The sequence below is a fragment of the Drosophila willistoni genome, chromosome 3R (genome assembly GCF_018902025.1).
Source record: "Drosophila willistoni isolate 14030-0811.24 chromosome 3R, UCI_dwil_1.1, whole genome shotgun sequence".
Lineage (NCBI taxonomy): Eukaryota > Metazoa > Arthropoda > Insecta > Diptera > Drosophilidae > Drosophila > Drosophila willistoni.
Window position 1 is genome coordinate 8,984,935 of NC_061086.1, and position 9,249 is coordinate 8,994,183.

The following is a 9,249-nucleotide window of genomic DNA, read 5'->3' on the forward strand; positions in this document are numbered from 1 at the left end:
CTAAAGCCAGAGCCAGAATGAGGAACCATGTTCCATGTCCCAGGCTATTGATTACAAAAAAGGTTCCTCCACGTTAAAATGGCAACTGGCAAATGAAAATGAAAATCTGCATGAAAATGCAGACAAAAGCCCATACACATCTATAGTATAAAGACGATTCGGAGTCGAGGCTTGTTTTATTTCTGTTTCTATTTCCATTCAAATTTATATTTCCATTTATTCTTCTATGCTTTTGCATTGTGAATTTGCATATGAGAATTTTCTACATTCAGTTATAAATAAATGTAATTCGAAATGGAAAACTTTGTTTTTTGATTCCTACTCCCGAAGAGGCCTTCTCTCTCTCTCGCCCTTTGAGAAAAGGATAACAATCGCTTTGCCCATAAAGCGACAATTATTATTTCAGGACTATGTATAGTAGTAGGAAATGTTGGGCAATGGCATTCAGGAATTAGCATTACACTAGAAAATCCTTTGGCTAGCAAATTGGATGACATCTCTCAATTAGCCTAGTGACACTGACAATGCTGGGGACGACTTTATGGGAATTTAAGTGGTCTTCAAGCTAAGTTAGTAATTGTAGAAATAACTCTAAGCTAAAAAATGTATATAGTGATGCCATCAACGTGAGAAAATCTTTGAGAATGTCTCCTGAACTTATCTCCATCTTCCTAATTACGTCAATTGCCTATGGCACATCTATTCTATTCTGTCCTTCCTCACAATTTCCTCAATTTCCTAACAATTTATGCTAAAAAGTAAACAAAAAACGTTTGAATATTCAATCCGAAGGGGCGCTTTAGTGGGCATGGCACACCCTGAGCAAGAAAATGTATAGACAATTTTCCTTTTTTCTTCCTTTTTATGTGATCTTTTGTTTTGGGATGCGTTTAGCCGCAGATTTATTGCCTCAACTAAATCCCAACTTCTACCCTCGAACATTGAATCGAGATATTCTATTCTTTGTAGAATATCGATGATATTTCAATTTATTCATAGGGAACTTCTGGCACTTTGTTTGTCCAACTTTACTGACCCTTAACGAATGCCTTGGGTTGGTCTTTTAAATAAATCTAGGAATTGGAATAATGACCACACCGAATGCTAATAGAATCTTCATCCTCAAATATTTTGTCAACAGATCTTAGGGATGCTGCTTAATTTGAGTGCAAGGCAAAGTCATTTTGTATGGTAATGCAAATGTGTGAAGTGGCAATTGCTTGTGTCTTCTTAGGGATACTTTTTGTGTCTTTGACTGACCAGTTGGACATTGAGCTTGGACACGCGCTTAAGTCATTAAATATTTTTGTGTCGGTCAAGAACCAGTTCTAGGTAAATTAAAGAAGGGTTATTGATGCCAAAGTGTTGAATAATGGTCAGTCATTAGGTCAGTTGGCCACGCGACTGTTTATGGGCTTGACCCTTTCTTCTTTCCGTTTAATAAGGAGGAGAAAATAAACGACGAATTTTAGGTTTAATGATACAAGTGGATGAACCCTTGCTTTGATTTCTTCATCAAAATAACTGCCTGCGAATTTCTTGAGAAATGTCCGTTAATGGGAAAACACGTTTGGGTTCAACAAAATGGCTGACCTCTTGTCAAGGAGCTTCCCAGGCGGGACATACCCCATGTTAAACATGTTGTAGACAAAATAGGAAGATAATTTGAATGCATGACCGCAAGGGAACCCTTTGAACCCCGACTTGGTCGCCATTGTCCCGTTTGTCCAACTTACTTCATGCCCGACTGCCACCCCAGGAGGTGAAGCTCAAACTGGATAAGCAGCAGCCGTTAGGAGACACCCAATACCCAGGCCGAAGCCAGAACGATGATGCTGCCGCTTTTGTATTTTCATATTGACCAGATCCCGCAATGGACCGCCATATGGCGCGCATATCCTGCAAAGGGTTTCATCCTTTTTTTTTGCTGTTGAAAATTTTCTTCGCGGCCTTTCTGAAAATTAATGCCGATGTCCAAACCGGTTTGCCGTTGTGTGATTTTCATTTTTGATTCGTGGCCGTGAGTCCGGTCCGGTTTTAGGCAAGGACCGCTTCTTGTGCGACCCTTCAACCCTTTTGTTTTGGGATGCTTCCGAAAAGGATGCGCAAAAGCGAATAAAATTGCAGCTTTCGGTTTATTGTGCGGCCTCTGACCTGGAGTACAAGGTTTTAGATGGGAAACATTTTTCTTAAGATTTTTTTTTATAATTTTCTTAAAGAAAAAAACCAAAATAACCGTTATAAATTGTCAGTGGGAGAGTGATAACATTTACTTCAAATAAAGCAAACCTTTTGGTTAAGGTTAACTGACCATTCATTTGCGTCTTATTATCTTGGCCACGCGTTCACCTTACGGCTCACTTATAACCACCATTTAAGGAAAAGGGCTGAATAACCTGTTTGACTGCTTGACCAGTGATTATACTTTATGTGTGGAACACACGCGCCGACCATTGGTCAAGGTGTTGTTACCTGACACACTCCTTGGGCCTAAGCCACTCCTTGTAGATAATCTGCGACTTCACGCTTGTGTCTACATTGATGTCAAAAGATTATGAAAGGACATTTACGAATGGATAAAGATCCTATTAGCATTTGCTGTGGTCATTGATATCCTGGGCATTCGTTAAGGGTCAGTAAAGTTGGGCAAACAATGTGGCAGAAGTTCTCTATGAATATATTGAAATATCATCGATATTGTAGAAAGAATAGAATATCTCGATTCAATGTTCGAGGGTAGAAGTTGGGATTTAGTTGAGGCAATAAATCTGCGGCTAAACGCATCCCAAAACAAAAGATCACACAAAAAGGAAGAAAAATGGAAAATTATCTATACATTTTCTTGCTCAGGGTGTGCCATGCCCACTGAAGCGCCCCTTCGGATTGAATATTCAAACGTTTTTTGTTTACTTTTTAGCATAAATTGTTAGGAAATTGAGGAAATTGTGAGGAAGGACAGAATAGAATAGATGTGCCATAGGCAATTGACGTAATTAGGAAGATGGAGATAAGTTCACGAGACATTCTCAAAGATTTTCTCACGTTGATGGCATCACTGTATACAGTTTTTAGTTTAGAGTTCTTTTTACAATTACTAACTTTGCTTGAAGACCACTTAAATTCCCATAAAGTCGTCCCCAGCATTGTCAGTGTCACTAGGCTAATTGAGAGATGTCATCCAATTTGCTAGCCAAAGGATTTTCTAGTGTAATGCTAATTCCTGAATGCCATTGCCCAACATTTCCTACTACTACACATAGTCCTGAAATAATAATTGTCGCTTTATGGGCAAAGCGATTGTTATCCTTTGAGAGATGGAGAGAGAGAGAAGGCCTCTTCGGGAGTAGGAATCAAAAAACAACTCTCAACAATGACCAAAATATACGTACAAAAGTTTTCCATTTCGAATTACATTTATTTATAACTGAATGTAGAAAATTCTCATATGCAAATTCACAATGCAAAAGCATAGAAGAATAAATGGAAATATAAATTTGAATGGAAATAGAAACAGGAATAAAACAAGCCTTGACTCCGAATCGTCTTTATACTATAGATGTGTATGGGCTTTTGTCTGCATTTTCATGCAGATTTTCATTTTCATTTGCCAGTTGCCATTTTAACGTGGATGAACCTTTTTTGTAATCAATAGCCTGGGACATGGAACATCATTCTGGCTGTGCTACGTCTCTGGCTTTAGCCCTGGGTCTGTGTTATCCATGTCACTCAATTATGGCAACAATTGGTAAATCCACTTCAATCCCAATTCGCCAACCAAGTGACAAACCAACTCGCTCGCTCTCTATCCCTTTCCTCCATCCTTGCTTGGTCCCACATTCAAAATCAATCGACCTCAACTTCCGCCCTTCGCCAAATCGATTTGTTCGATGGATTTCCTTTCGTGATTTGCATAAATTTCCACATGGCGCGCGTGCGCAGTCGAACCCTCCTCCTTCTTCGTTTCGATCACCCTCTCCGGTGTTGCAGGTCCATTTGCATAACACTGGCTGCCTCTGATCCAGATCCTGCCTGCTCGCCCTCTCTCGCCTCGGGTCGTTGCTGCGCCTGTGCCAAAATTATGCAAATTTCTTCGACTTGCCAATATTTTACAACAATAATTTATGCAAATTACATTGCAAAGGATTTTCGGAGTTTGCGTAACGGATGTTACATGACGGGTTTCATTTTATTGTTGGCGAAGGGTTTGCTGCTGTTGAAAATTTCTGCAAATGTTTTTTTTATATGCAAATTTTTTTTTAGCTCAGCTCAAGAAAATTTTTGCCATTTTTAATTGAGTTTTTTTGCGCGATTGTAATGTAGATTTTTTTGTTCGATTGTGATTTTAATTTTAAAAACTTTTGCAATAGGAAGGAAATATATATACCTATATATATTTTTTTTGCATTTGAATGGATTTTATTCGATTATCTTAAAGACGAGCAGCTGCTCCAGATTTACTTTTGGGCTCTTTTTCTTTGCTGGGCGCGCAAATTGGAGTTTTTAAGGTTTATTGGTTGCAAAAAGAATTTGCATAAGGATTCGCTGAATGAATCAAGGATGCGGGTTATACATTTTGTAAGGTTTGATTATATTTATGGAAATGCGATTGAGTGAACAAATTTTAAAATTGTTTTCTGTTTGTTAGACGATGTGAGAAAGTCTTTTGAATGCCTTCTCATAACTGATAAATGTTAAAGTACATATGTATATATGTATTCAATGGTTTTAAACAGTTTGCTGCAGATTGAACTAAGACATTTTATATTTCATTTAATTAATTAAAGTTCTACTTTTTAGCATAATCAATGTTTAGATTATGTATTTTAGTATAGTCGGTTGAGAATCCCAAATATTTTGCTGTCTATTTTTTTTTTGCAACTAAATTCCTTTACTCTTGATCATATCCTTCTCTCTCTCTCTCTTTCTCTGTCACACTTTGCTAGAGAGGGGAAATTCCTGGACAATCATTCGCTCTTCCAATGACATTTTTTACCTAAAAAACACGAATTTCTATATAAATTTACATGAATGGTGGCATTTTATTGGTCGAGAAAAACTAGCAAAAAAAAAGGAAGCAAACCGGGCAGGAAACTGAAAATAAGTTACGCAAGGGCAATATAGAGTTTTCCCGAAACACATTTTTCCCAAATGGAAGGGTCGCTAAAAAACTAAGGGTTGGAGTTCAACTCACCACCGACCAAATGTGAGGACCTGGGCTATTTTTTAAGAGAGAGCGGAAAACGAAAAAACGGAGAGCCAGAGTTCTTGGCAGATCGGTTTTTTAAGAGACGAAAGAGAGGGTTGCTGCTCGGATTGGGTTATTGGAGAAACCTTTTTGCGTAATTTTTGCTATATTAGCCAGAGACAGCGGAAGAGTTGGAACAGTTTGAACTGCGCAGCCGAACTTTGAGGATCGCTGAGCTATTCGAAACTAAGCGATCGTGCGATCGAGATTAATTGTCGTGTTGAGACGTGAAGTGAAAATAAAGAAAATCGTTTCAATAAGAAAATTATAAAAAAGAAAACGAACTAAATTTGTGTTGTGCCCTCATCGAAAAAGAAAAAATCAAAGTGCAAATATGTCGAATCAAATGGAATTTATTATGCAGCTTTATATGATGAATTTGTTGCAGCAGCAGCAACAACAGCAACAGCAATTTCAACAACAGCTAACAGGATATACATCATATACACAGAAAGAGGATATCACCAGCAGCACATGCCTGCAACAGCAACAGCAACAACAGCAGCAACAACTCAAAACAAGAACGCAAAAACGCATTAACTCGCAAAACACGAACTGTAGTAGTAGCCGTAGTTGTAGTCCCAATCCCAATAGTAATTTGATTTCGTTACATCAACAACAACAACAACAACCACACATATTTACAACGCAAACAACTACACCCACAACCCCTAACACCTACAACAACAACAACGACACAAACACTATGAATTTCACTAACCAATTGCCACAAATGTTGCTAAGCACATTGCCCTTAACGCAATACATGTTGCAGCAACAACAACAGCAACAGCAGCAGCAACATTTGTTGACAACCTCAAATCTCCTATTAACACCTAACACACCCAGTTCCCGCTCCATACAACAACAACAATTGGGACAATTATCCAATTTGCAAACATTAAACACTGAGCAAATTACAACAAATAATTTTCTACAATCCTCCACAGTGACATCAACGCCAAACGAGCAAGCAGCGCAACATGTTGCCAACGATATCTTAGCAACATCGACAACAACAATAGCCTCAGCAGTTTCGGCCGTCACACTTAAATATGAGAAAAATGAAGATCAAGTGGATGAAGAAATAGAAGAAGTAGTAGATAATAATGATGAGGATGATGATGATGATGAAGACGATGAGAAACCTTTGTCCAGTTACAATAGTTGCAGCTCATCGGGCAATGGTAGCTCTGAAAAGTTGATGCAGTTGTCGGGAGTACAGCCTCTGGAGAGCACTATCGATAGTATTGATTCTCCAAGCATGGTAAGTTCACTTTCGTTTTTAAAGTCATAAATTGAATTAAATAATTATCTTATTTAATAATAAGATCCCACGCTTTTTGGGGACATCTATGTATGAAATTTGAGCCTTTCCACTTACATAGGAGTATAAGCAATAATTCGTGATTCAAAAACATTTTTGTTATTGTTCTTTTTTATGCAAAAGTAAATATAAGTAAAAAAGAAAGAAAAAAATCTCGATTCCAATGAAAACAAACAGCTGTGTCGGCATTGCGTGGGTTTGATTCCCCACCAACAGCTGCCGTTGGGCACCAAGCAGTCTGCCAACATATAGTTTAATATAGTTCCCCGATCTCTTTATCTCCCTGCTCCCGCAGTACACTCCCATCAAGCAGCCGGCCGACTCTTCATACAGCATCACGCCCGTTGAGATGGAACATACACCAAATACCCCAATTGCCCAGACCCAGTCGAACTCTATGCTGACCCCACCATCCAGTGATCAAAGCAAAGGCGTTGTCCAAAGTTTGTCCACAGCCAGCAGTTTGGATGCCTTTCTGCAGAACGAGGAGAATTTGAAGAATCTGCGCAAGGTCTCATCGTATTTGGAGTGCGAGAACGTTTTGTGTAGACAGGAGAATTTACGTGAGCATTTCCATTGCCACGATGAGCCCTGTCAGGGTAAGATCCTTAGCAAAAAAGACGATATCATTCGGCATTTGAAGTGGCACAAGAAACGCAAAGAGAGTCTTAAGCTGGGATTCGCAAGATTCTCCTCGTCTGACGACTGCGCCCCATCCTATGGAGCCGGCTGTGCATACAACTGGAAGCAGACGCATTACCATTGCATCTACGAACACTGCCCCAAGGTCTATGTGAGCACCAGTGATGTCCAGATGCATGCGAATTTCCACCGTAAGGACTCGGAGATAGTCAATGAGGGTTTCCGACGTTTTCGCGCCCACGAAAACTGCCGCATTGAGGATTGTCCCTTCTATGGCAAGAAGATATCGCATTATCATTGCTGTCGCGAGGGCTGCAATCACACATTCAAAAACAAGGCCGATATGGGTAAGACATACTCTTTGATAGCTAAATAAAATTACTTATTGCTTACCATCTATCTATCCTCCTCCATCCCTCAGACAAACACAAGACCTATCATCTTAAAGACCATCAGCTGAAAATGGATGGCTTTAAGAAAATACTCAAGACCGAAGCCTGTCCCTTCGAAGACTGCAAATTCTCGACTGTGTGCAATCATATCCATTGCGTACGTGAGAACTGCAACTTTATCCTGCACTCCAGTAGCCAGATGATCAGCCATAAGCGTAAGCATGATCGTCAGGATGGAGAGCAGGCGTACCAACAGTTCAAATCCAAGTCGGACGTGGAAGAAACATCACTAGATGCCACACCGACACCGCAGCTGCCTCAACCTCCACCCACCAGCAATAATTCCACGCCTCTGTCCTCCCTCTCTGCCGAGCATTTCCTGGCCCGCAAGCGTGGCAGGCCACCCAAGAAAATTGTAAGTACAGAATAATTAATTAATAATTATCATGATTAGCTAATTATCTCTTAACTATCTACAGCAACTGCCTGCCGATACACAACAGCCAGAGGTTAAACGTTTGAAAGTCGAAGATGATGTTAGTAATCCTGCCTTGCCAGTTGCAAATCCACTGGCACCCTCGAATGGAGTATTCCCCAATCTGCTGCCCAATTTCAATGCTGCTGCTGCCGCCGCTGCTGCGACCGGAGCAGATGCAACGGCTCCAAATTTCCAACTAACCCATCTGATGGCACTCTTCCAGTTGCAGAATCCGCTCTTCTATCAGAATCTGTATCCTGGTATGCCTCAGAATGCGTCCATGTTGGGGAATCTGGCGGCCTTTAGTGCTGCCGCTGCTGCCGCGGCGGGAGCAGGAGCGATGCCAGGTGGACAGCAACCCAAAACCGAGTTTAATATTAAGCCTGAGTTCAAGGAGTAGAAATCGGAACGTAGTCCTGCCGTCTTAACTAGATGATAAGGGTAGCTTGCATTTTTATAGTTGACCTACTGACGTTGAACAGTTTTAATGGACATTGGCCAGGCACGCGCTCTAAGCAGGTTTCCGGGTCCGGGTTTTTGATTAGGTAGTTGCGGCAGGACCAAATACGTTTCATTCTGACTTGACTCAAAATCCATTTAAAAGCAAACTCAGTGACATTTTTTTCTTAAAACTTTTCAAGTTTTTTGTCTATATAAATTGCCATTGAATTTGCTTTTTGCAATATTTTCTAATTATTAATTATCTATATATATTTTTTTTCATTTGAGTGCCCCATTGATTTCAAAAATTTCCAGCTTTCATAATAAACAAGAAAAATAATTGAATTTTAGTTCAACTAAAAACTGTGATGTTTTCCTTAAAAAAAATCGCTTTTTTCGATTGCCTGTAACAAATTAGGATTCGTTTAGAATTAAATTTAAGGACTTAGGAGACTTTTGTTAAATATTCTTGTGATATAAGCATAAATAAAACTAATTATATAAGACCTAATGCTGTTTTGTAGCTCTGCAACATTCCAATAAATACATTTAAATGCAATAATTATAAATTAAAAATAAATTAAGTCTTGTCTCTTATAAACCAGGTTAAGAAACAGATTTTTAAATACAAGAAACAACAATTTCAAATATAAATTGCGTTCTTAGTAAATGATGATTATGTTTTTAATTTGTTTTTTTCTTTATTTAATATTAAAGAATATTG

The 9,249-nt window shown here is 39.2% G+C and overlaps 1 protein-coding gene across 1 annotated transcript; it reads left to right on the top strand.

Moving 5' to 3' along the window:
• Nucleotides 1-5,528: 5,528 nt before the first annotated feature.
• Nucleotides 5,529-8,697, top strand: LOC6651268 (transcription factor castor). The gene is made up of 4 exons (XM_023180623.2): nucleotides 5,529-6,512; nucleotides 6,868-7,561; nucleotides 7,636-8,021; nucleotides 8,086-8,697. Exons 1-4 carry the CDS (start codon nucleotides 5,580-5,582, stop codon nucleotides 8,482-8,484), a joined length of 2,412 nt encoding a protein of 803 aa, XP_023036391.1. The 5' UTR covers nucleotides 5,529-5,579; the 3' UTR covers nucleotides 8,485-8,697.
• The last annotated feature ends 552 nt before the right edge of the window (nucleotides 8,698-9,249 follow it).